Below are 24,921 nucleotides of genomic sequence, written 5' to 3'. Positions count from 1 at the left end.
AGTCGCAACAAAAAAAAATGTCTTCGTCAAATCCAGCCGAACCCACCACTGCTTCAACGGAAGAGGATGCCGCACAATTAGAGGCAACCAACAGTGTTTATTCAATCATAGATAATGATGATCGAGGATTATTTGAAAAATCTCATGATCAATCAACCAACAATAATAATACCACTAATACTATGGATGATGATGAGGATCTCTCCGATGTAGAAGACGAAGAGGATGATGTAACTTTTGTTGTAAATTCATCAACCAGTGCAACACCTGCTGCATCCACAACAACAACAGCAACAACCACACCTTCTCAAAATACCACCGCATCATCAGGAAAAGCAGTGTCGGATTCGACTCACATTGCCATTGGTGCTTCTAAAAACGCAACGGCGACTAAAGCTCAAACAAACAAAACCGTAGATGAAAATACTATGAATGGAGATGAACAATTCAAAGGAAGTAATTATGTACCTCTTTTTGAATTGAAGATGAATCAGCAAGTCTTTACGATGGATATTCAAAATTATGAAGATAAACCTTGGAGAAAACCTGGGGCAGATATTACAGATTACTTTAATTATGGTTTTAATGAGGAAACATGGGATTTATATTGTAAAAAGCAACGAGAATTAAGAGGACTGTACTCTGCAGCTGCTCTAAGCGAAGAAGCCAAGAGGGATCAAAATAGACCTACGGCAGGTTCGAACAGGTCTAAGGATGACAGTATGAGAAGACCACCTTCCGATTCAAGACCTCCTCTTTCACCAGCAAGCACAACAAGCAATAGTAGTGACAGAGAGGACAGACGATATCCTCCCATGGAAAGAAGAGACGATAGAAGAGATGACAGAGATTACAGAAGAGACGATCGTGGAAGTAGAGGTGACGATAGAGGAGGTTATGGAAGAAGAGACGATCGTGGAGGTCGAGGTGATGATCGATTGCCTCCTCCAAGAGACGACCGAGGAAGATCATCAGCAAGTAGACCCATGGACTCACCATCTTCACTTTCTAAAAAATCACCACCTAGAGACGACTATAACGACAAAAAACGACCCAATTCTGCAATTAGTGATTCAAGAAGAGATTCATCTAGTTCTGGAGGAGCCTCAAGTAGAGACAGCAGAGGAGATTCCAAACCTCCAAGCTCAAGCTCTGGAAAAGATAATTATCAGTACAGTGACAGAGGTGGAGGTAGAGGTGGTGGTCGTGGTGGGTCCTATGACTCTAGAGGAGGTGGAGGCAATGGAGGACGAGATTCTAAAAAACCAAAACGTTAATAAAAATTGCATGAATCCAGCATCTGTTTATCACCACCATCCATGATTTGAAAAACTTTAATCAATTAAATTTTGATAGAATTTTTCTATAAAAAAATGGGTTCAAACGCAGAGGACTTTTCTCTTCCAAAAGCCACTATTCAAAAGCTGATCAAGGAGCATCTCGGAGACTCTATCCGTTGTGCAACCGAAACTCGGGATTTAATTGTCGAGTGTTGTATAGAGTTTGTACAAATGATCGCAGCAGAAGCAAATACAATTTGCGAACAACAACAAAGAAAAACTATTGCTGGGGAACATGTCATTGAAGCGCTACAAAAACTTGGATATGGAGAATATATACAATCGGTTAATGAGGCTCATGCCCAATTTAAAACAGAGAGTGCTAGACATTCTAAAAATTCAGACAAATTGAAAAATTCTGGAAAAACTCAAGAAGAGCTCATTAGTGAGCAACATAAATTAATTGCAGAATCGCGTGCAAGACAATACGGAAATATTCAAACACCAACAACAGCCATGTCTGGATTTAATCCATCAAACGCATTTCCGAATACCCCAGTGATACATCAACAACCTCAACAACAATACTATCAAGCTCCACCCATGATTCCTCCACCTCTTTATAATGCTGTTAGAGGAGAAATAATACCATCTGCATCCACTCTGCTTGAATAATAATTTTTTTCGGAAATGATGCACGGACATAATTTGAGAATGCAGTTTTATTTGAAATCTAACCCAAATTCGAGAATTGCGACGAGAGAGTGATTGGATAGATTTCATGATGGATCAATGATTCAATGAATCATTGTAACGTGTTGAGGATGAATATTTGTCATATGAAACTATTAAATAAAGAAAATACAATATGAAGATGGCAAACTGTTGGAATGCCATGTATAGGAGTTGCACTCGAAAATGTGTCATCAGGAGAGAGTGGAAAAAAGGATAAGACTTCAAGGTCATGAATGTCAAGATTGCATTGTCCATCACATCAATTACAATCCCTGACTAATGAGATACCTTGCGAAATTCTCACAATCCAAATAACATTCTCCTGGTTCATTACTAATTCCATACATGACCAACAACAATGCTTGTTGAGTTTTAAAAAGATAACATCCATCGACTCCATTCTTGGCACACATGACTCGATCTTTCATGATATTTGTTACAATAAACTGTTTGTTGAATAATTGAATACATCCCTTTGAAATATCAGAATTATTAATAAATTCGGAAGGATTCGAAAATCCATTGAGAATGTTGGAAAGCCATTGCTTGGGACATTCTTCTCCGCTGAGATTGGGATCATCTTGAGGAGAGAAAGTTTTGGCCCAGATTCCTCCATCCGAGATGCTGATCAGTGCACCGTGTGTGGCATTGCCGTTTTCAATAATCTCTCGTTGAATAAACTCGGACCACTCTTCTGTCATTTTTTGAAATGAATTTTTTCATCAAGCGACAAGTGACGCATGATGGTCCTAAAGAAATAGGAAACTTCAAGATGAAGAATTTAATAAAAAATTAATTAATTTATTATTATAATATATCAGAAATATACTCCATAATTTATACTTTCTCACCATTTGGGAAGACTTTCAAATTGAATTGAAACAATTTGATTGAAAATAAAAATTTAATTCGACAAAAATCAACAAAAAAATGCAACCACTCGAAATTTCACACTCACAACTCGACGAAATCTTTCAACGAGTCCGACCTTCACAACTCACACACTTTATTAATGGCGAATTCATTACAAGTCAAAGCAATAAACAATTACCACTCATTTGTCCCGCAACTGAACAAATTCTATGCCATGTGAGTGATGGACAAAAAGAAGATGTGGAATTAGCAGTACAGGCTGCAGAAACAGCACTAAATTCTGGAGAATGGGGACAATTAGAACCAAAACAACGACAGGATTTATTATATAAATTGGCTGATGAATGGGACAAGAATGTTGAAGAATTGGCGCAATTAGAAGCTTTGAATAATGGAACACCCATTGGAGTGTGTCGTTACGTCATCAAGGTATGATTTTGTCAATCATTCATTGAATATGGTTGCAATTTTTTTTCACAAATGATTTGATTTTCCATGAAATGTTGTTGATCTTTATTTCATGCACACACAATATGGTGAAATGTCTTAATTAAGGGTCTCACGGATACCTGGAGATACAGTGCTTCATGGATTGATAAATTAGGAGGAAGAGTTTGTGTGACCGATAAAAAGTTTCATGTCTACACAAAGAGAGAACCCATCGGAATTGTTGGAGTGTAAGTGTGTGGAGAATCAGAAATTTGAATGTTCAATCTTTTTACTCACCAATTCTTTAACTTTTTTGTGTTGTTCATTATATACAGAATTTCTCCTTGGAATTTCCCAATGTGGTGCAGTCTTGTTAATGTGGCACCAGCTCTTGCAATGGGCAATTGTGTCATTTTGAAGGTATGTTTTAACATAATGTTTTTTGGTTATTCACACACAATTGTCATTTGTTCTCATTAACGTGACAAATTTTGTGCATGTGATGAATGCATCACAAATTAATTTCAAACGTTGTCCAAACACATAACAGCCTGCAGAACAAACTCCTCTCACTGCTCTCAAGCTTGCAGACATTTGTCAAAAAATTGGTCTTCCAAAAGGAGCATTCCAAGTGGTCATGGGAGATGGACCCAACGTTGGAGCACCACTCGTTCGTCATTCAAAAATCTCAAAAATTGCCTTCACAGGTTCCACCGAAGTTGGAAGAATTATTATGAAAACAGCTGCAGAAAGTAATTTGAAACAAGTGCAACTGGAACTTGGAGGAAAATCACCAGTTGTGATTTGTAACGATGTGAATATCGATGAAGCAGTTAAAGTGGCTGCATTTAGTATTTTCAATAATAATGGAGAGGCATGCACGGCTGGATCGAGAACATTTGTTCATGCTGACATTTATGATGAATTTATTAGAAAATTGAAGGAGCATGTAGAGACGTTCAAAATTGGTAAGTGTGTTTGGTCATGACGAGAGTGAGGATGGTATTTATCATATTGTTCAATGATGTGATGACGATTCGTCGGTTCGAATGATGATAATGATACTATCAATTTTTTTTTCAATTCTTATGACATTTTCACACTATTTAGGAAATAATTTGGATGAAAATGTGACTATTGGTCCTCTAGTAGATAAAGAGCAATATGATCGAGTGAGAAGTTACATCGAAATTGGTGAGAAAGAAGGAGCTAAATTATTATTGGGAGGATTACACCACAAGAATGATCTTCCAAGTAAGGGATATTTTGTGAAACCCACCATTTTCTATGATGTATGTAGTATTTACTTATTATCAATACCATTCATTTCTGAATTCATTTTTTAATCATATTATAATATTACCATCTCACTAATTTTCAATGATGAATTCATATACTTCAAATGAATGATTTCATCATATGAAAAGGTCAAAGACTCGATGAGAATTGCTTCTGAGGAAATCTTTGGTCCTGTTCAATCCATTCTCAAATGGAACACCATCGACGAAGTGGTCACACGATGCAATGGAACTGAATTTGGATTGGCTGCTGCTATCTTTACTAAAAATGTGGATCACATGTTTGCACTCAGTGATCGTATTAAGGCAGGAGTGGTGTGGATTAATAATTATCACAATGTCTTACATGTGGCTGAATTTGGAGGATTGAAACAATCAGGATTTGGTCGAGAGGGAGGAGAGGAAGGAATTAAGGCATGGACTTCATTGAAAACAGTGGTATTGCAATTGCAATCGAATTTATAAAGAGATGTGAGAATGTGAAAAATACGACACATGAACATTCAATAGAAGATTGATGTTGAGAAAATACTCTAGTACTGATTTGAAAATGAAATATATATATTTAATAATGGTTAAGTTCTGTTGAGTGTTGAAGAATTTTCTTTTTGCTTCTTCAAATGATAGCATGATGAACTACAGATGCCTTTGCATATTTCAAATGTCATCCCAAGTCACAGAAATTGAAGAGTCTAAAATTTCATTCGCGATCGATGATATATGCTTTAAACAGAAAAGTTTGAATCATTGACAAAAGAGCTGGATTAATCCAACTCTTGTAAAGATCATCATGATCCAATAAAGGTTTGGTCATTTAATTCTAAAGTCATCCAATAGCTTGTTAAAGGCGAATTTAATGATGTTTTGTCAAATCGAGCATCTTTTGTGGCCAAAATCAAAGATTAGAATCAAAAGTAAAGATCATGACAACTGTCACTGAAACCACAATTGCAATGATGCTTTTCAACATGAGCTCTGTGGCTCCATCACTGATATTTCTTGGATAGCCCGAAGAAGAACGATTGCTATTGCAAAGAACAGTCGCTCCATGATCACAATTCATTGTTGAAATAGGACTTGTCCTTACTTCACTTTGACAATTTTGATCCGAATAATTCACCTTTGATTGACAACCCTTATACATGTAAGAGCAATTATTACTTGGAATACAAGTATCCAAAGCAGTTACAGTTACTGAAGATGGATTTTCTGAACATTTCGAATCTGGATATTCGAGTGTCATGAATTCGCCAACTTTTGGTGAGAGAGGCATGGTGGAGGTGCAAGACGCGTTGGTACTAAATAAGTAATTTAAATCTATTTCACAAATACTGATCAACATTTGGCAATAAGAAAAGGGGGTATATTTCTTGTGCACAGGTTTTGTACTACAGGAGAGACCTTGGAAAGTTTCGACCACCAAAAATTCAGCATGAATGAAAGAAGTAATGGCATTGCATGCAAGAAGAATCAACAGAAATGCAGCAATGCTCAAAAGGAAGGTACTGGAACGAGAAGGAAGCATTTTCTGTGGACTATTCAATAAAATGTTTTTTTGCACTTGAGTTTTGTGTTTCATGATAATGCTAATCAATGCAACTAATGATGTTCACTAACTTTAGAATGAGAAGTGATTGTTGTTGTTTGGATTTCGTTAGATGGAGAACAAAAATTTGAATGTCGTTGAGTAAATGAATCCATAAGAGAGCGAATCAATTACCTACTTAGGAATTCAGCTTCCATAACTTATTTCTCGAATTTCCTTTGTTTCAAGTCTGTCCTGTCGTTTATTACACAAAAAGCTCGTTCACTAATCAGTTTTATGGACAAGATCCGAATACAATGTATTACTGATCAAGACATTCATATTCTCTCCTTTTTCATTGATGTCAGTGCTAAATTTGGCGAAAAAGTGACAATTAACAAAAAAAACGCTGTTTTAGTCGACCCTGACTATGATCTCTCAATCGTAGGAATGTAAATTTCCCAGCGAAAAGTGGACGGGAGTAAATCAAAAACGAAATCTAACGGATATTCCTTTGAAGCAAAGTCAATTCCGACAGTCCTCCTAATAAGCAAATGAAAGTCAAATTTATAATTATTAAGAGCTTCTACATGAAATCAGAGTGTAACCAATCTCCACAATGGTATGGAATTTCTAGAACATTCCTTGAAATTTCAACAACGTTCTCTTCAACATCAACTTGTGTTCAAAAGACGCCTTGAAAATCGATTGAATCTCGTGTGACCTCAATCAAAGATTAGATTCACATGTAAAAGATCGTCATGATCAACACTGCAACCATCATTGAAACCACAATCCCAAGGCTGCTTCTCAACATAAACTCTGTGGCACTACCACTGATGTAAGTTGAAAAAGAACTTTTGGGATGAGTTGAATTTCTTGGAGTAGAATTACTGGGTTGAAATGAATGTTCAGGAATAGAGTTAATAGGTTGAACAGTATTATTACATTGAACAGACATTCCATTATCACAATCGAATGTTGTAACTGTTTCATTCCTTATTTCAGTTTGACAGTTTTGATCCGAATATGTCACCTTAAATGTACAACCCTTATACATGTAAGATGAGCCATCCTTTCTTGGAATACAAGTGTTCAATGCAGATTTGACCACTAACACTGGATCTGAACAATCCCAATCTGTGAACCCGATCATCATGTATTCACCAGCTTTTGGTGACAGTGGAATGGGTGGTAAGGTTGCAAGACAAGATGATTTGACACTCGAATAGGAATTGGTTTCGTTTCGACAATCGTAAGAATCGGGGAGACTGCAATTGAATAAGTAGGTGTAAACCTGCTTGATGGGTTTTCCGCTACAGGTTAGACCCTGAAACCTTTCTTTGAACACATATTTGGCATGAACCAGAGAAGGTGTGCATGAAAGAAGAAGCAACATGAATGCAGCAATGCTCAAAAGGAGCCAGACACTGCTGGAACAACGCATTTTCTCGGTGTGAAAAATTTGCCAGGTTTGAGTTTGTTTTTTTATATTATTTCTATGAGAGCAAGATGTTCACTAACACGTTTTTTTACTAACTTACTATGAGAAGTGAGAGTTGTCGTTGTGAGTGGTATGTCAAAGTATGCCACGAGAGAGGTTGCAAAGTTGTTGAGACAATGACTTTCCATTTTAAAACGAGAGAACGAATCAGTGACCGACAATGGAATACAACTTCCAAAATTTAGTTCTTGCAGTTACATGGATGAAGAAAGATTATGAATAGAACAACAACGTGAAATCTTTGACCAATCAAAAGAGAGAACCAATTAATGACATCAAATGAATTTTGGGAATCTGATGAAACTTAAAAATCAGTTATTGCGACAGCGGTTCAAAAATATGCTGACTGACATTTATTGTCTTCAATATCTCTTTTCAAACAAAGATTACAAGTAAAAGATCAACACAACAGCCATCGCTGAAACCACAATTCCAGAGGCCAGTGACATTCTATTTTGGAGCGAAAACGAATCAGTTCGGTACCGAAAATGGAATCCATCTTCATAATCACAATCTCCTGATGAGTGTTTTGCGTTTTCCTCGCTTTGTCCTTCTTTTTGAAAGATTTAAATGTGAAATATTGTAATGAGTGAGCTGAAATGATCTTGAGAATCTTCAACAAACGCAAGGATAAATTCCATTAATTGTGTTGGTAATTTATCAATTAGATTTAAAATAAGGCTGAGTAACATTTATTGCACATGTCATCAATATCTCTAGTGTTGCCTCAATCCAAGGTTATATTTACAAGTAAGAGATCATCATCACGATAACAATCATCATTGAAACCACAATTCCAGTGTTTCTTCTCATCATGAACTCTGCAGAACCACTACATTGAATGGAAACTCCAGAAAAACAATCAATATTCGCACCAGGAACAGTCATTTGTTCAGTTTGACAATTTCGATCCAAATAAGTCACCATAGATTTACAACCCTTATACATGATGGAGCCATAAGTCATATTAACAGCTCGAATGCAAGTATCCAATGCAATAATAGTAACACTCGATGGATTTCCTGAACATTTCATATTATCGTAATAGAGGATCATTTGTTCTCCAACTTTTGGTGAGAATGGCATGTTGGTTGGACAAGTAATCGAACCACTGAAATCACCATCATTGGAGATGACACCTGTAGAACAATTAGTGATCTGGCAAGAAGAGGATTTAGTGTAAATTTGAACCATCGATTTTCCACTGCACGAAAGACCAGGAAATGTTTGAAATAATTTGTATTGAGCATGAACGAGAAAAGTTGAGTATGAAAGAACAACAAGTAACAAGAAAGCAACCATGCTTAATTGGAAGAAGCCAATGAAACGAGAATGTAGCATTTTCTGTTGCTGAGGAAATTTTGTTTTTTTGTTTGGAGATTATAAGAGAGGATCGAGTAGTATTTAAAGTATTAATTTGGCATTCAATGTGATGACAAGTGGCTTAATTCATTCTCTTTGAGAGAATCGATGCATTTCATTGGTTGCAGAAAATCATAATTATGAGATCGCAGTGAGAGATGACCTTCTAAGGAATAATCATCCCCAATTTTGATTCATTCTTGGTAGATTATTTTCACTTTCATTTGCAGTAAGTCAAACAATGATTCGTTGCCTGAAAATGAAGATAGAATCTCCTCGCGATGAAATCACCAATTCCAATTTTGGTTCAATTGAACTCTAATAGATTCAAATGAATATCAACAGTATGTGTTTTGATCATTCGATATTTCTTCTAGTTGCAAAAAACAATTGTTTAAAGCTCACAATTCTGATATCGTTTTCTATGAGATTCAACAATGACTTGTTGTATCCAATACGGATTGCGAACATGATAACATCTATCATCATCATCATGTGGACAACAAAGACAAGTTCTCCGGACATTACTCGATCTAAACCAATTAATTGATGGTTTCATAACAATTAAAGGAGTCAACATTGTTGTTGTCATTTATTGAGAATCTCGACCATCAGATTCACAAGTAAAAGATCATCATCAAGACAGCAATCATCACTGAAACCACAATTCCAGTGCTTCCTCTCAACATGAACTCTGCAGCACCACTACATTGAAGTGAAAGGCCAAACACACAATCAACATTAGCATTAGGAACAGTCGTGTCTTCAGTTTTACAATTTTGATCCTTGTAAGTCACGACAGATTTACAACCCTTATACATGACGGAGCCATAAGTCATATTAGCAGCTGGAATACAAGTGTCCAATGCAATAATTGAAACACTCGATGGATTTCCTGAACATTTCGAATCTTGGTAAGAAAGTATCATGTATTCACCAACTTTTGGTGAGAGTGGAATGGTGGTTGTACAAGTGGTACTGGCACTGTAATCACCTACATAAGTTTTAACATTGGTGGTGCAATTGGAGGCCTTGCAGAGAGAGGAAGGGGTGTAGACTTGAACCATGGCTTTTCCACTGCAAGTGAGACCTGGGAACGTTTGAAGCAATTGATATTGAGCTTGAACGGTGGAAGAGACAAGAACAAGCAATAAGAAAGCAGAAGCACTCAAAAGGAAGGTATTGGAACGAGAAAGAAGCATTTTGTGTGATTTTGGATTGTTTTTTTGTGTGTGAAAACGAAGAGCGTTGTTCAACAAAGCATTTCAAATAATTGAATGATTTTTGGAAGGATGACGAGTTTATTTTTTGGAAGGATGACGAGTTTATTCTTTGGAAGGATGACGAGTTTATTCCAACAACGGTTCATTATCCAATTTTGAATGTCTATTAAGGAAAGTCTTCCATACCTTGGAGAAAGATTCTAGGTATCTGTAGTTCTCTCTTTTATTGGGGATCCTTTCAGTAGTCGGGAACGCTCATCTTGTCCTTTGTTGCTTTCGAATTCTAATCGTTGCGATCTTTGTATATGTTCATCAACCCCTCAACATGAATCTCAGTTGTAAAATGTCTTTTTTTACCGTGTTGGAAAGTGATGCCAGCGAAAAATGATATGACCACTAAGTCGATCCACAGAGGAAATGCAGCTGAAAAGGGTGAACTGTGAACTTCCGAAAGCTGTGCGGAACAGTCCTTAACTGAGTTGCGGAACAGCCTTACCATACTTCCCAAATGCAGCAAATAAGGTATTAAAAATTGAAATTTATTGTACAGTTATTGAAAACACAATTTTGAATTTGACAATATGTGTCTTGTATTCCACAACACAAACGAATTCGGGCATAATTTGGTGTTATTTGGAACAGAAGGGAGTGCCTTTTGAACCTTTTTTCCATTTTTTGAAGTGGGTAATGTGATTTGTACTTCCTAAAAGTCATTTCATAAATTTCAGCAGATCTCATGCCGGTGTATATACGGACAACAAATTGTGAGAGGTTTTGCTTCTGTTTGATGGTGTCTGTTTTCGCATTAATTAACAGTTTAGCAACACTCTCATCAGGAAGTACATCTGCTTTCTCTTCTGACACAACATATTCGCCTGTTGTGAAAGTTTTGAAAGTGTGTTTCAACTGAGCATAAAATTGAGCATCTTTCAAATTAAAACCTGTGGCTTGTTGGTAACAGTAACTCAAAGCTGAATGATATTTCCACAATTTCTGTCCAACGATATTACTCTCTGTGGCCAGGACGTTGATGAATGCAATCATGCTCTTTACATCTGTGGTGCATAGGCTGTGCTTGGTGCAGTATGTTTCGAACAACTCTTGCTTCTTTTTGTATTCTTTCACAGTCTTTTCTGATCTTGTACCCTTGTACTCTCCAGTATTAACAACATCTGACTGTTCGATCGTCTAAACCCGGTAAAAAAATTCTTCTATCCACTCGAAAACTTCTGCGAAACCTCCCGCCCTTCGTCTCACAGCTGCGCCTTCGACTCAGGTCGGAAGTGTTCCGCATCATTTTCCTCGTGGCAGAATAACTATTTCCGCAAAAACCATGTTTGTTTGATAAATTCTCTTCAACGATCCAACTCTGACATAGAATACGTTTCTCACACACCATGAAGTATCTGTCCATTCACAAAGTATGCCTTGCCAACCACAAGTTAAAACTCCAGAAACATTTGCTCATTATCTACGACGATATATGTCAACCGATCATCAAGGTATTTGAAATCAAAAGAAAATTACTTTGACAGAAAAAAATTGGAAGTGGTGTTGTGGCCACATTCGTTGATTGAAATTGTGGTCTCAGTCCGGACTCCAAATATTACCCATTCGACAACTTCGGTCCGCAAATGCCACCTGTCATTTTTCAAAAAATGAATTTCAATCCCTACAGTTTGCCCAACACAGCAACCAAAACCGCCATCTCCACCTCCTCTCTCCAAGCATTACTGGGAGGTACCTCCACAAGTGGTACAACTTCCTCAACTAGTACAACGATGACTGCGAACACTCCTACCTCCACTACCAACAACACTTCTTCATCAACCTCCACAACCACACCAATCATCAAATCATCATCCACACCAAGTACGACAACGACCACTTCTACAACACCAACAACAATTAAAAGATCTCCTCATCCTCTTCCTCAACGTCCTTCTGTGATCGATACTTCCACTTCGAAACCAGTTTCTTCGAATCCATTTCTTGCTGCTGATTCGGAGAAGAAGAATTCACAACAACCATCGACACCTCCAGTCAAAAGTACGAGTAGTGGTGGTAGTAGTGGTGGTACGAGTAGTAGTAGTGGATCGTCATTATTGTCATCTCCTCGAACTGCTTCTGCTACTATCATAAATTCTACAAATACTTTATCATCTCCTCGATCGTCAGCAACAACAACGACGACAACAAACTCGTCGTTCTCATCTGTGAAATCATCATCACCCGAAGAAAAGAAAATTGAAAGTGAGGATGAAAAGTTCAAAGAGAGGCACATCAATTCCAACAACAACAAAAACAACAGTATTGTCACTACTACTACTACTCCTGTTGTGAATCCTGATGGTAACAATACAAGTGCAATGAACAATCATCCAACAGCGACGAGTGGCACTACCATCAAAACTCCAATAACAACAGAATTGTCTTGTTTGGAGAAGAGTAAGAGTGGAGATGCTGTTGTTCTTCTTCGTGTTGGAACAAATGAACAGAACAGCAACAATACAAAAGTTGTCACAAAGGATGAAAAGGAGCAACTCGTTGGGGAAGCTTCTTCAAAGGAATCTGTGACAAATGGTGGCAAAATCCCGACTTCGGAGCCCAATCATCAAAACAATACCTCGAACAGTCAAATGTCAAATTCACACTCACCCACACGCAAAAAAGAAAAGACCACCACCAACATGTCATCGACAACAACATCAACATCAACAACATCTACCACACCTTCACCTACCTTGTCCAATAATGACTCGAAACAAGAAAAACGAAGAGGTAGAAGATCCTTTTCTCCAGTCAACACCGAAAGTGATGAAGAAAGCGATGATGAACCTTCCATCGATCCCAATAATCAAGTGAATCCTATATTGACTATTGAAGTATCGGTGGTGAAACCTTCAAAAGATTCTTGGAGAATGATTTCAAATTCATCAATTTTATGTTTATATTCTTCACAAGATAAGAAACAAGAAACATCATCAATGATCGTTCCAACGGAATTGGCTCTCTGGAGAGAGTCACGAAAGAGAAGAGGATTTGATTTGTATTTGTTTTTAAAGTTGAATGAAAATGTTCAATTTCAAGTATTGAAAGCAATTTCAGATTCCACAACCACGACCAACACTAATAGTGATTTAGTCACAAATCCTCCGAGTTATTTGGTCATTAAATATGTAGATAAGAGAACAGAGAGAATTCAATTCATTGGTTTGATCTTCCAATCTCCGTTTGAACTTCAAACCACTTTCCATTTATTACAGAGATGCATTGTGGCCATTCCTCCACCAATGACCATCTCTTCATCAACATCAACATCAACAAACAATCAGGACAATGACATGAGTGCTGCTACAAAGGTAGTCTCTGCAGTGGAGACGAAAATTGATGTTTTTAAAACACTGCTTGTGGATCAATTGAATCAACAAATCTTGTACCATACCAAACAAATGTGTTATCATGAGAAACAGAAGGATGAATTAATCAAACAATTACAAAAATTGGAATCACCTTAATGACAGTGTGTTTGTGATGAGAGAAATAAAGTTATTAGTAATATACAACGATCACGCAAGCGTTTTTCGCTGGGGCTGACTTGGCCTCGCGTGGTCTATCTGGCCACAAGCCAACAAAAATAACCTTCAGACATTTGACAACACCACAACCGTTGTGTGGTTCCAATAAACTCAAGAAAAATGCCTAAGCTTGCAGCTTCTGATTTCGATCATGCAAACGGGATTCATTGTCACTTGTGCAAAAAAACCTTCAAAAAACGGCCAATCAGCAACTCGTGTGATACAAGTGACAGTGTCAATGATTGGGTTTGGTTTGTCAAAAGAAAACAATTTATGCCGATTGTCCTATATGTTTAGAGTCTGTTTTGCTCACAAATTTATACAGACATCGTTGCGAATACATTAAATCAGTGAAAATTTGTGATAATAACGCCCTGCTCACAGATCCAAACACAACTAACCCAATAACTATCATTAAGGAACAAAATGGAATCGGTGAAGTGTTCGGTAATATTACCGATAACATTAAAAACATGGCCAAAGTTGAGGCAAACAATGCAGCTCAAAGGTATTTGGATGAATTTTTCGAACTTGGTGGAACAATGTCTCACTTGATGACGCATGAACATGTAAAAGAGAGTTTACGAGAGCATTCAAAAACTATATTTCAAAGAGGATACCGATCTGGTATAAAAGGACTGTTAAAAAAAGCTTAAAAAACGAATAACAACAAGCAGTCATTTGTTAGAAGGTACTCAAAAAAAGAAATGGAAACTATTTTGGAAGCAGTTGAGGAAATTTCTAATGCACCTGATATAACAGCTAAATGCAATTAATTCCAAAACATTTTGAATTGGTTTGGAGAAGAGCATTTGCAAACAGATCATTACAACAACAACTCGGTAAAAATCACCACCCCAATGATAATGCTTTCAATAGAAAATGGAAACTCCACAAATATCCAATTCTAAAAATCAAAAAGAGCTCGATGATGAACTACAAAGAGAATGCCAAATGGGATAAATTTTGTAGCAAAATAATTGGACCAATTCAAATGCTCCAAGAGAACAAAGAACTTCATGTTGTAGAAACATCCGAATATTTGGAATTTAACTTTCCTTATAGTGACTACATTCACTCCAATAATTCAAGAGGACTTTTTTTCAACAATCACTGAAAAAGATCTCAAGGATTTAGGAGTATTTCAAATTACAGAAATAAGGTTCCATGATTGTACTGACATGATCAGCACAAGTCAAAATAGAACATCCGCATCCACAGATACATCCTATAATTTCAACGTTGATGAAATGAAGAAAATTTTAGAACATTTCCAACTCTAATCTAACTACAATCATCAAAACTCTTGATAAATCCATGTGAGCATTATTGAAAGGAGCCAAAGTCGGCACAAAGATTAGACAACAAACAAGGCAATTTTAGACTGCGTTTCAACAGATCCGAATTTATTGCTTGCCAAGTTGTATCAAAAATTTGGACATTTGTTGTTGCATGGTGAAACCGGTTTAGCTACAAAGCCCGACAAAAAGAGAAAATTCAATCCACAGAAATCAGTTACCAAAACCAAGAAGAAATCCAAACCATCTGTTGAAGACAACAATACCACTCGAGCAATCAATCCTACGGTGATTAACCGCTGAAAATGTTTCGTTCCAATACCTTCCTTTTGAGCATTTCTGCATTCATGTTGCTTCTTCTTGCATGCAACACTTCTCTCGTTCATGCAGAGTATGAATTACTTCGCACTTTCCATGGTCACAATTGTAGAGGAAATACACCCTTGAGATAATTATACCAATCCTTCACTAAGTGCATTCCTTTTGATTGTCAAGCTTCGAACCTATTGGGACAGGTTTACCATACAGAGATTACTTGTCCCACCAACATCCAACTCTCACCAAAAGTTGGTGAACACATATACATCCTGTACTCAAATTCGAGATGTTCTGGATATCCAGACGTAATATTAATTGATGCATCAATTAATATCATGTATTCCAAGTGTTGATGGCTCGTCTTACATGTATAAGGGTTGTACATCGAAAGTGACTTATTCAGATTCGAACTGTCAAAATGAAAAAACGAGAACTTTTATTGGAGAAGCCGATTGTTTAAATGGAATATCCATTCATTGCAATAATACTGTTCCCCAACAAAGTAGTTCTGTTCAACCTAGTAGTTCTTCAGGAAAGCCAAGTCGTCCCATCAATAGTAGTGACTGTTGTGTTGGTCTTGACGATCTTTTACTGGTGAATAATTGTTTGACAGGATCCGTTTTCAGTAAATGATTCGTTTTCGTTTCAAAATGGAATGTCATGTTCTCCAAATAACTTGAACATGATGTATAAGGGTTGTAAATCTGTGATAACTTATTCCGATGGAAATTGTCATACTGAAAAACAGATTGTTCCTTACAAGAATATTGTTCATCTAGACGTTCCACTCTATGCAGTTGTGCTACAGAGTTCATTTTGAGAGGAAGCACTGGAATTGTGGTTTCAGTGATGATTGCTGTCTTGATCTTTTGCTTGTGAAGATGTATGAATATATTCTCGATACAACTCATGATTTCCTTCCACAGAAAAATGTGATGCTGATACGAGAATATTTATGTAAACAACCAGTCGCGGACGATGGAACTATTATGAATAATATCCTTTTGACCTGTCCTGCATGTAATCAAATAATGGTCCGACAACGATCATTCATTAAGCACTTACAATATCATAATTATTCACCTCAGCAATGCAAAAATGCTCTCTACAATACAATTATTGATTCACTTAAATCTCGCCAACAGGTGGAGGGTATTATTGAAGAAGTATCAACCAAATTGGTAACCAATACTTTTAAGCAAATTCGAATTCGAACAGAACCTGAATTACCAAAAGAATCATTTATTACATTTAATGCAGAAAAAGGATTGTTTGTTCCATCTAATGAGAAACAATCACAACCAGAAAATATTTTAACAACAAATATCACCTCCATCGGCTCCATTTCAGAAAATTCAACTCAAATGTCACAACCTTTACCTCAAATCAACCATATGTAATTTTTGATTTTGAAACGACTGGATTTTGGAATGATGATCCACCAAAAAAATTTCAGAATATTGTTTTGTGGATGTTTTGGCTGGAGTTGTTTTGTATGGCTTCGTTAATCCTGGTAAAGCCATTTCTAGTCAAGCACAAGGAATAACTGGATTGAATTTGAACAATTTGAGATCAAAACTACCTATTGAAAGTCATGTGAACGATATTATTCAATTTTTAAGTAATAACTCTCAAGGGAAAACTTATTTAATAGCTCACAATGGAGACTGTTTGGACTTCAAAGTTTTTGCAAAATAATTTTTCGGGAAGTTTCCTGAATTTAATTATGACAATATTGTTTTTGTTGATTCTCTCCAATTAATGAAATCAGAATCGACTTTACATAATTGTCTTCCTCGAAAAACGACAAAGACAGGGAAAACTAAACTAGTTTTTGCTGAGGATGTATTGATTGAACATTTTAACGTCGGTGATGTCAACAATTCACTTTGTGCATTTTATGATGCTATTGGATTGCTTAATATTTTGATTAAGTTTTATGGTAATCTCGACAAAACATTGAAAGCTATTGAATGTTTTAAAATCAATCAGCTGAAAAGGAAAAGAGAGAAGATTAATGATTTTAATGATGATCTACACAAAACAAAGAAGAAAGTTGGATGCACATGCGAAAAAGGAAATTGTTCGAAATGTAGTTGTGCCAAGATGGGAAGAATATGTGATACAACTTGTGGATGCAATTCAGAAATTTGCAAACGGAGAAAGTGCCAAGTTTGTTCTAATCACACGGAACTAATATTGTGTTCACTTTTTTCTGTTATTATTTGTGAGAAATGTTCCTACTTTGGGGAATGTCAACCCTGTTCCATATACCTAGTTATTAATTGCGACTGTTGTCGTAGACTAGTCAATGAGAGGGAAATGGTGTCGATCATGTGATGAGCGAGAATGGTCATCTTCAACTCGGTCACAATTTCAGTCCTCCATGTACGCGACAAAATTTTAAGAAGCAACCACCATGGCTCTTGTAGTGCCAATTCAACGTGTTGAGACACCATTAGTGATGTGGTGTTTCCTTCACGTTTCAGCAACAATAAATTGAATTGGAAAGTTTTGATGGATTGAACCATCATAAAATCATCCTATGATCGTTGTTTTATTAAAATTGGCAGCGAAAAGTTTTCTAGAAAAAAATAACTGCTTTGTTGGGTACGGTGTGAAAAAAAAAAGAAGAGGAAAGAGTTAAAGAACCTCTCGAAAAAGACATTGGAAACATTGAATGTTGAAATGAAGAAGAAAAAAGTGCCTCTTTGGGGATTAGAAAAAGATCGAAAATTTGAAAATGATTGTCTGCTTATTGTGCTTTATCATGATTCATTCGGGGTTGGCTATCATAAAATTGAGTCTGAAATTTCATCTTTTTGAAAATATCATCGAAATCAATTAGACACAATACCAAAGTTATTTGGTAATCTTTACAGGATTGATGTGACGCACAAATTGTCCTTGGTTGCTATAGTGATCGGAACCGTGCATCTAAAAAGTTGGGGAAAAGAAAGGAAGACTAAGGTCAATTTATGGATCGACAGCTCCGATTTCAAAAAGACACAACCCGAGAATGCTTATAAGAAGAGTGATGAGCATTCCTATAAAGAAGATTATTATGCAAATCAGTTCACTAGTTTTTCAGATCCAAAGGACTAATTCGAAAACTCTATGAAGTTTATAGTCCAAAAGTCGAAGATAGTGCCTTTATGACTCTCATGAAATAGAATCGTCTATGGAGGGTGCTGTTATGCTTGGTGATTGTGGATATAAATCTGTTGTCAGCAAGTTCAGTAAAATTAAAATCGTCACTCCAAAGAGTCACAACCAAAAGGAAGACCGCCAAAAGACGGAAGAGGAATCAGAAAGTTGACGCAAAAAAAAAGCTGGAAATAAGTTGCTAAAATCACCAAGATAGAGAGTGGAATGTCCATTTGGTCAAATTAAGCTGAAGTGGAAATCTTTGTCATCTTGTTTCACAGAAGACGACACTCAACATTGCTTTTCCGACCATTAAGGTGAGAAGTATTTGTATTTCTGTCCAGTTTCTGTATTTTCCGGGAAATATAAATTTTTATTTGTTTCCTGCTGGGAGTCATTAGTCATATAATATCAATTAGTCATATTTGTGATTCTAAAATCAAAAAAATTTATTGGGGTATATGTACACCGAATCCAATTGGGATTCTAACTAAGGACCCAAGGTCCTTAGTCTTCAATCTTGTCAGAGTAATAGTATTTGTGGCATTTGCCAACGAAAAGGGCAAACAGTACTTGGATTTCAGGCCAATTCCTTTCAATAGCTGGGACGTGCCTTATCGCATCACTATCTGGGGGTAGGAAACCGGAGTGATGGATGTAGAAAATGGGACGATGTGGATTAAACCACGAATCGAATTCGAATCAGTGATTGTACATGGTTGGGAGATTAAAGAGGAGATCTTCATTTCACAGAAATATCTCGCAGGGTCAAGCTTTGGACATTCATGTATGTAGTGGTGGAGATTGGACTCGACTTCACAGTCAGGGCAATAGGAGCCTGTGAAGTGTCTAATATGAGAGTCAATAATATTTCTCCAGACTGCATACTTGTAATTGGGTGAGATTTTCGCTTTCAAGAATCTAATATTGAGAGATTTTTGATGAACATGATCAATGAGGTTGGGATTGTCATCTAATTTTGTTGTCATATTCTTGTAGTGAAAGGTCCGAGTCATTTCCCTTTGAATGAAAATGATGATATCTGTCTTGGTAAGAAGTCGTTGTTTGCCAAAGAGTTGTCTGATGTCGAAAATTGTTGGTTGTGAGAGACTTTGTCTGGCTAGAGCGTCGACCTTGATATTTTCAGGGTCCTTATGTCCCTTTACTTTCTTTAGAGAAATTTGAAGATTTCTAGCTCTAATTATTTTCTGAAATTCTGGATAGAAGAGGAGGTATTGTCCTCGATAGTTCTTTTTGAGAGCTTGGATTGCAACTTGACTGTCAGTGTGAATTGTTGCTTTGGAGTGGTTTGGTAGAAGATGAATAGAAGTAAGGATGGATGCGAGTTCGGCAATGTTGTGTGAATATCCATCATGAATTCTGAGTGAGTGTGAATGTAATTGTTTAGGAGCGTGACTGTGGTCGTCTAAAATCAAAAAAATGTTGTCTCAGCCACCACGTTCATTCCGACGCTTCGTTGCACCGTTCAAGCCATTCGCACTGTCTTGCTATTCCTCACACCTCAACAAGCAACAATCCATTCTTTTATATCTTTCATCAGTTAATTCCGGAATTCAATCACATGCGAATGATTATCATACCAACTCGGTGCAATTTCAACAACAAGAAGCATTTAATCCATTTGAAGGAAAAACAGAAGGATTGAAAAGGATTGATTTTGTTAATGTTTTACCATCGGATGTTGTCAAGAATAAGAAAGAATTACTTGTTGAAGACATGATTGCAGTCAATGAAAAGAATTTAAATAATAATTATTACAAAGAGAATTTAAGAAAAGCAGCCTTGAATTGGAGAAAAGAAGTCAAAAAGGTGAGAAGAGTGGATTTAGGTCCATTTGCATCAGCAACCTTTGAAAATTATGATATCAATTGGTAAGTTGGATGAATGGATCCAGACTCTCTTTTCTAATTATCAATGATGATAGGATGTAAGTATATAGTGGATGATTTCACATGTATATCATTCATTTCGCTTGAAAATTATCAGACAATGTCACGAAATGGTTCTCGTTGAAAAGGGAACTAACCATCAATTTGCTGAAGAAGGAAGAGCCTATGATCCTCTTGTTCCAAAAGGAAATAATATTACAATAACTTTCATGTTTGAAATTGATAACGAGCCAATTAGAAAAGCAACTCTCAAAAAATTTGGCCGAATTGAATACAATTTTAAACTCCAAATATGCAAGAAGGGAAGTGGTGAGCTCATAGTCTCTTTGCCTTGCAAGCCAACTGAGGATGGAAGAACCACCAATGAAGGCATGACAAGCGCTGTCCATTTCTTCTCAGTTCCATTTTCGAAGGAACAAATTCAATTTTTAAGAGACAATTTGGATAATGTTCAGGTGAAGTTAACTGTCGATGATGAAAGATATCCTCATTCTACTGTTTTAAGTCCACTTCTTGTAAAAGAGCTCTTGAAAGACTTTGATTAATCGTCATCATCTTCGCTATCTTCTGATTCCGATTCTTCTCCTTTTAACTTTTTATATGCATCTATCATTTGTGAGTATCCCAATGTGTCTTCTGGCTCTTCAGCGCTTTCTCCCTTAATCCCTACAAACACATACAACAAGCTTAATAGAGAGAAGAGAATACCTCCAAGGATACCAATCCCAACTAAATAACAAGGAATTGCTGAAATGAAATATACACCTCCTCTGATCAAATAATTGGTCCATATTGTACGTATTAAAGGTATGCTTCGATAGCACGAGAAGGGAATTTCAAATATCGCCAAAAACACTCCAATCACAATACAATATATACCCATATACCAATAGTCTGGAGTAATTACTTTTGAAACTGCAATACTTCCACACACAATATTTACTTTTTCACGATGATGAACAAAAGAGCGTACATTTGTTACAAACATACCTAGTGCTACAAGTATTCCGAGAAGGAACAAGTACTTTCCAAAGTTCGGAATGACTTGCAATTTTGACTGTATCATCTTCCATATTATCTTAAGTATATTTCCGTTGGAAATAGGAAGGGCTTATTTAAAACATGAGGGTAAAGAAATCATGCGGTTATTTATGATGATCATTAATAAGCCTTAATCAAGCACACACTTACCCGACACAAGAGACAACATTTTTTACAAACAAAAAAACATCTCCATTACAACAGCCGCATCATGATCAACCCTCACTACAAGCCTCTTCTTGATCAAATCAATGAGTTGGAAAACTCAAGAAGGCTTCAGGAATGCAAGCTGGTGGAAGAACGTACTCGACATGCAAAGACATTGAAAGATTTGGAAGAACGTATGTAGTTGTCCTTGAGCATTATTTCATGACCAAATTGAGGATTATTCTTTTAATTCAGTTAATTTGAAATTGGAGAAGATGTATTCATATGAAGCCTTGCTCAAAGAGAAAATCACCCATCTAGAAGCGGAAACAAGAAATGAAAGTAAAATTCACGAGCAGTTGAAAAGTTCAGTCAAGTATTGCAAGCAAGAAGAAGAGGTCTTTGAAAAGCATGTGGTTTCATATCGAAAGACTGTTGAGTTCAAGATGTAAGTACAGAAACGTTGTTTGCATTGCAAACATCATGAAATTTGAGAGCAGAGCTGAGCTTAAATCCCAATTAGATGAGGCAGAGAAGAATTACGCCAAGGCACTCGAGATGTGGAACTGCTGTCCAAATTTGAAGGGAGTTGAGAGTTTAAAGAAGCAGGTGGAAGAACTTGAAGCCAGTAAGTTTATTTCATTTCGGAGTTCATGCTTGCTATTCATCGTAACAAAGAGTTGAGACATGATGAAAGTCAACTCGAAGAGAAGGCCCAACGTAATCATAGCTTGGAAGTGGAGATTCGAATGCTCAAAGAACAGCATTCGGAGATGGTGTATCTTTCTGCCTCTCTATTGAACACGATTGAAAAGACCAAACAAGATGTACAGGATCTTACTCTCAAGATGAATCAACACGCTCAACCTCTCAATAGGAATGTCTTGGATGCTTCAAAAGCAGAAGCTATGATTTCTGAATTTCAAAAGGAAATGAAGACTCTTCAGAATGAGATATCTGCATTCGAATCCTTCAATAGCGATCTTCGTCAGGACATGGAGAATCAAGAACGTTTGCAAGAAGCCTTACATCAAATGATTGAGCACAAGCTTTGTATGAACTGCTTGTCTGAGGGTCTCCATCAGACCCACGAGTAGAAGAGTTGTTTCAACATCAAAGTGTCGTTGCTAACATTGCTTCCTTCTCGTTATCAGAACCAGACACTGTTTTGCTGATCATGATGATTAATTTTCCGAAACTAGAAATTCTCTAATTGAATTTTCATGTAAAGAAATCAAATAAAAAATATGAGCATAACGACCATTCAGAATCCTCCTCGCTCACCACCACATTATAATCTTCATCATCAAACGGATTTGCCATCGGATGAAGAAGGTGGTAGTGATGTGAGTCGTTCCATGATTATGGCTGCTCTGGAACAACACGCGGGAGGATTTGAAAATGAGCGTCAAGTTTCCAATCCCAAGCATCCACAACATTATTTGTTACTGCATGAGGACGAAAATGATGACAAGAATCTCTTCAACAACATGGACAATAATAATCACATGAATAATTATGATATTGCAACATCAGCATCAACGGATGCCTCTTCTCTTCGGGGTGTAAAATTATTCTTGTCCAACGATGGAAGCATTGTGGGCGCTCGGAGACAGATCGTTTCAGTTTCGGAAAGAGTGGCACAGTGGCTGAGGAGTATTAAACGATCGAGCAATCAAATTCGTTTTCATTTGCAATTTAATGCAAGTCTTACACTCGGACAAGTTTTAAAATATGGAATACCACTTACAACCGTCTTAATTTATTGTATATACAAGCTTATAAGTTATGTCAAATATCACTACTTTAGAGACAAATCCAAAGACATTTCTAATCCAAATAACAAATATCGAATATCTTTAAAAAAACTGTGGCGACGAAATTCGAGATCACCAAGTCAAGATTATCTTGCCGAGTCGGAAGATGAAAAGAATGACACAAAAAGTTCAACTAATTTGGCATTTGACGACTCAAAATCTGTACAGACAACATCAGACATATTACTACCTCCTTCTCCTAATTATTTGTTATCGGAGCGAAACATCAATGGTGTGAAAGGCGTCATGCTTCCCTCTGGTAGATGGCTTTCATATGAAGAATACGGAAACACATCGAGTAGAACTAGAGTGATTTTCTTTTTTCACTCCATTGGTCAATCTCGATTAGAGATACCTTGCAATGAGCATGACAGTATTGCTAAACAATTTAATGTAAGGTTTATTCATGTGGATCGACCCGGTTATGGTCAATCAAGCCAACAAAAAGCTAGAAGTTTCTTATCCTTTGCAAAAGATATTGCTCAACTCTCGAACATTCTGGAAATTGAGCAATACTCTGTGATGGGAGTATCCACAGGATCATGCTATGCTTACGCTTGCGCTTATTTGAATATCGATAACAAGGTTGTTTCATGTAATATACTTAGTGGAGAATTACCATACTCGCTTCTTCCACATGCTCAATTATCTAGATTTCTGAAAGATGTGTTTTTGCTTGTCAACTATGTGCCCTTACCAATATTTAAAATGTTGCTGAAAATTGTGGCATCAGGTACGATTTTTAATGAGCCCGAAAAATTCACGACTTACATTCGTCAAAGTGGTTACTACTCAAAAGAGAATATTGAAGATTTACAAAATTTTTGTACGAATTGTGTGCTAAGTTTGCGTGAGGGAATGAATGCCTATGGCATCACGGAGGTTCTTCGAGAGCTTAAAATGGAAAGAGAAGATTGGGGTTTCTCTCTGAAAGATATCACAATTCCTGTTCATGTTTGGCATGGAGAAAACTCTCAAATTATTCCTTTAAATTTACTCAAGTCTGCTATTCCTAGTTTGATTAGTGACAGATACACTGAACACAAAATAACTGACATTAAGTTGAGCGCAAAACAAAAATTGTCCAGAAAAAGTGAGAAAGAAAGATCCTCAAATTCAGCCTACTCTTCCACACTCACACGGGTTGGCTCATCTGATACTATTGAAACTATGACAACTTCTGTAACTATCGATACACGAAAAACACCTGAGGATAACAACTCGAACCTGAACTACCGATACACCAATGTTAATTTGCATACGGTAAGCGATAGAGGTCACTTTTTCTGGAGGAATGCAATGATATTCGCGGAAATTGTGAAAACTGTTTCAGAGCATATCGAAAACATTTATGATCTTCAAAATGATTACAGCTATTTATCAGAGACAACTTCACTGTTCGAATTTAGAACTGATTTCTGAACTGGATAAAAACA

At 36.7% G+C, this 24,921-nt stretch overlaps 14 protein-coding genes across 14 annotated transcripts; 9 read left to right on the top strand and 5 right to left on the bottom strand.

The window, feature by feature from the left end:
• Positions 1–17: 17 nt before the first annotated feature.
• FDP41_003833 (uncharacterized protein) lies at positions 18–1,277 on the top strand (the record flags this gene model as incomplete). Its single annotated transcript, XM_044707181.1, has 1 exon — positions 18–1,277. One exon carries the CDS (start codon positions 18–20, stop codon positions 1,275–1,277), a length of 1,260 nt encoding a protein of 419 aa, XP_044561893.1.
• Positions 1,278–1,373: 96 nt separating this feature from the next.
• On the top strand, positions 1,374–1,955 carry FDP41_003832 (uncharacterized protein; the record flags this gene model as incomplete). The annotated part of the gene is made up of 1 exon (XM_044707180.1): positions 1,374–1,955. One exon carries the CDS (start codon positions 1,374–1,376, stop codon positions 1,953–1,955), a length of 582 nt encoding a protein of 193 aa, XP_044561892.1.
• A 323-nt stretch (positions 1,956–2,278) lies between these two features.
• On the bottom strand, positions 2,279–2,716 carry FDP41_003831 (uncharacterized protein; the record flags this gene model as incomplete). Its single annotated transcript, XM_044707179.1, has 1 exon — positions 2,279–2,716. The coding sequence occupies one exon, from the start codon at positions 2,714–2,716 to the stop codon at positions 2,279–2,281; it is 438 nt and encodes a 145-aa protein (XP_044561891.1).
• A 229-nt stretch (positions 2,717–2,945) lies between these two features.
• On the top strand, positions 2,946–5,080 carry FDP41_003830 (uncharacterized protein; the record flags this gene model as incomplete). The annotated part of the gene is made up of 6 exons (XM_044707178.1): positions 2,946–3,317; positions 3,444–3,565; positions 3,653–3,737; positions 3,868–4,285; positions 4,428–4,609; positions 4,745–5,080. 6 exons carry the CDS (start codon positions 2,946–2,948, stop codon positions 5,078–5,080), a joined length of 1,515 nt encoding a protein of 504 aa, XP_044561890.1.
• Positions 5,081–5,510: 430 nt separating this feature from the next.
• Positions 5,511–6,140, bottom strand: FDP41_003829 (uncharacterized protein; the record flags this gene model as incomplete). The annotated part of the gene is made up of 1 exon (XM_044707176.1): positions 5,511–6,140. The coding sequence occupies one exon, from the start codon at positions 6,138–6,140 to the stop codon at positions 5,511–5,513; it is 630 nt and encodes a 209-aa protein (XP_044561889.1).
• Positions 6,141–6,882: 742 nt separating this feature from the next.
• Positions 6,883–7,587, bottom strand: FDP41_003828 (uncharacterized protein; the record flags this gene model as incomplete). Its single annotated transcript, XM_044707175.1, has 1 exon — positions 6,883–7,587. The coding sequence occupies one exon, from the start codon at positions 7,585–7,587 to the stop codon at positions 6,883–6,885; it is 705 nt and encodes a 234-aa protein (XP_044561888.1).
• An 801-nt stretch (positions 7,588–8,388) lies between these two features.
• Positions 8,389–8,985, bottom strand: FDP41_003827 (uncharacterized protein; the record flags this gene model as incomplete). Its single annotated transcript, XM_044707174.1, has 1 exon — positions 8,389–8,985. One exon carries the CDS (start codon positions 8,983–8,985, stop codon positions 8,389–8,391), a length of 597 nt encoding a protein of 198 aa, XP_044561887.1.
• Positions 8,986–9,623: 638 nt separating this feature from the next.
• Positions 9,624–10,208, bottom strand: FDP41_003826 (uncharacterized protein; the record flags this gene model as incomplete). The annotated part of the gene is made up of 1 exon (XM_044707173.1): positions 9,624–10,208. One exon carries the CDS (start codon positions 10,206–10,208, stop codon positions 9,624–9,626), a length of 585 nt encoding a protein of 194 aa, XP_044561886.1.
• A 1,679-nt stretch (positions 10,209–11,887) lies between these two features.
• FDP41_003825 (uncharacterized protein) lies at positions 11,888–13,747 on the top strand (the record flags this gene model as incomplete). The annotated part of the gene is made up of 1 exon (XM_044707172.1): positions 11,888–13,747. The coding sequence occupies one exon, from the start codon at positions 11,888–11,890 to the stop codon at positions 13,745–13,747; it is 1,860 nt and encodes a 619-aa protein (XP_044561885.1).
• Positions 13,748–16,304: 2,557 nt separating this feature from the next.
• FDP41_003824 (uncharacterized protein) lies at positions 16,305–16,823 on the top strand (the record flags this gene model as incomplete). Its single annotated transcript, XM_044707171.1, has 1 exon — positions 16,305–16,823. The coding sequence occupies one exon, from the start codon at positions 16,305–16,307 to the stop codon at positions 16,821–16,823; it is 519 nt and encodes a 172-aa protein (XP_044561884.1).
• Positions 16,824–20,010: 3,187 nt separating this feature from the next.
• On the top strand, positions 20,011–20,466 carry FDP41_003823 (uncharacterized protein; the record flags this gene model as incomplete). The annotated part of the gene is made up of 1 exon (XM_044707170.1): positions 20,011–20,466. The coding sequence occupies one exon, from the start codon at positions 20,011–20,013 to the stop codon at positions 20,464–20,466; it is 456 nt and encodes a 151-aa protein (XP_044561883.1).
• Positions 20,467–20,590: 124 nt separating this feature from the next.
• FDP41_003822 (uncharacterized protein) lies at positions 20,591–21,025 on the top strand (the record flags this gene model as incomplete). The annotated part of the gene is made up of 1 exon (XM_044707169.1): positions 20,591–21,025. One exon carries the CDS (start codon positions 20,591–20,593, stop codon positions 21,023–21,025), a length of 435 nt encoding a protein of 144 aa, XP_044561882.1.
• Positions 21,026–21,732: 707 nt separating this feature from the next.
• On the top strand, positions 21,733–22,765 carry FDP41_003821 (uncharacterized protein; the record flags this gene model as incomplete). The annotated part of the gene is made up of 4 exons (XM_044707168.1): positions 21,733–21,862; positions 21,924–22,116; positions 22,169–22,296; positions 22,347–22,765. 4 exons carry the CDS (start codon positions 21,733–21,735, stop codon positions 22,763–22,765), a joined length of 870 nt encoding a protein of 289 aa, XP_044561881.1.
• Positions 22,766–22,915: 150 nt separating this feature from the next.
• FDP41_003820 (uncharacterized protein) lies at positions 22,916–24,907 on the top strand (the record flags this gene model as incomplete). Its single annotated transcript, XM_044707167.1, has 1 exon — positions 22,916–24,907. One exon carries the CDS (start codon positions 22,916–22,918, stop codon positions 24,905–24,907), a length of 1,992 nt encoding a protein of 663 aa, XP_044561880.1.
• Positions 24,908–24,921: the final 14 nt, after the last annotated feature.

This window comes from Naegleria fowleri (genome assembly GCF_008403515.1).
Source record: "Naegleria fowleri strain ATCC 30894 chromosome Unknown tig35, whole genome shotgun sequence".
Classification (NCBI taxonomy): Eukaryota; Heterolobosea; class Eutetramitea; order Acrasida; family Naegleriidae; genus Naegleria; species Naegleria fowleri.
Note: the sequence above shows the minus strand (reverse complement) of the source record. Positions and strands in the feature narration are given on the sequence as shown.